General features: G+C 48.3%; 1 protein-coding gene across 1 annotated transcript; it reads right to left on the minus strand.

The window, feature by feature from the left end:
- Positions 1-673: 673 nt before the first annotated feature.
- Positions 674-1,219, minus strand: PPTG_19270 (hypothetical protein; the record flags this gene model as incomplete). The annotated part of the gene is made up of 3 exons (XM_008917826.1): positions 674-758; positions 825-1,051; positions 1,124-1,219. 3 exons carry the CDS (start codon positions 1,217-1,219, stop codon positions 674-676), a joined length of 408 nt encoding a protein of 135 aa, XP_008916074.1.
- Positions 1,220-1,319: the final 100 nt, after the last annotated feature.

The following is a 1,319-nucleotide window of genomic DNA, read 5'->3' on the forward strand; positions in this document are numbered from 1 at the left end:
CGCGCTGTCCTGATCGACACCAACTGCTGCTTCGGTGTCGACACATAATTGCCACACTAAACAGCCAGAGCGGTGACCGCACATCCACTTTTGGACCTTTCCAATTTTATCACCCTGCATACACTGTGGAAGCATACATCCAAGCTTTTATGGAAGCATCGATCCAATTTCGGTTCCTTCAAGCTCTTTTGCAGGAACCCAACATCCAGCAACCTCCGCTGTACAACCAAGCTGGAGGGAGAGTAAGAAGCCAGAAGCGCGACGTGATATTTTGCGAGAAACGAATTCCATGCCAAACGTATCATATCGGGGCGAAACCAGAAGAGCCCAAGGCCTCAACTCGTTGAAAGAGTCACCGCAGTAGCCAAAATACGGGAGCACTTCACCGGAGAAATTCGAGGAAAAGAAAAAGGGAAAGAAATACACGTGCGGTCGATACGGCAAAGCAGATCGGGCACAACGCAGCTAAGTGCGCAAATGGGTTCAAAGCGATACTCGACACGATATCCACCCGGGAATTTACATCGTGGGCAGCTGTCCATTGGAGTTATTGCGTCAGCGTAGAGAGTTTGTAAGACCCTGGTCTAAGTAAACTCGTTCTGAGAAATTGGGTAGGGTTTGGGTTAAGTGAGAACACTTTTCTAGTCAAAGTAAACCAATACTGAAGTCCATTCTACAACTCATACTGAGATGAACCAGAGCATACCTCCTGCTGTGAAATCTTTAGTCGATATGGACACTGCTCGTGAGACCTGTACCTGAATGCAAAAACCGTTACATTGTTTGGAATATACCTGGTCTTGTACGCGTACTAAAATTTATACAGCTGCTCTTTAGCCATTTTAGTATTCTCCATCGAGGCATAGACGCCAACCGAGACATACGTCGGTTTTACAGCTTTAATGTGCAAGGCGTAGCTCTCGGTCTCACTCACCAGATCATCGTCAGCACCAAATACGAGATTTAGGCGTAGCCTTTCTTGTTCCAACTGGTCACTGTCACTATCAGTCAAACCCCACACCCAATACACCGACGTTCTTCGGCATCCCCTCTACGTCTATCAATATCGACGTCAAAATCGGAATAGAGTCGTTGACTCTTGCGCAAGCTCTCAGATGACTACCGTCAGGGAAAAGTTTGTGCCCATGAGGGACCAGAAGAAGCCAATCCGTATCACAATTGCGGAAGGCGCGGAGCTTGACGCAGTTGCAACGAGCATCGTCGGGATGAAACGGATGTGCGGAACGTCTGTCACGCTGTCGGATTTTCTATACATCTATGACGCACCTACAGTAGCGCGATCAGGTTCCGGGTCCGCG

Source organism: Phytophthora parasitica (assembly GCF_000247585.1).
Source record: "Phytophthora parasitica INRA-310 unplaced genomic scaffold supercont2.118, whole genome shotgun sequence".
NCBI lineage: Eukaryota > Oomycota > Peronosporomycetes > Peronosporales > Peronosporaceae > Phytophthora > Phytophthora nicotianae.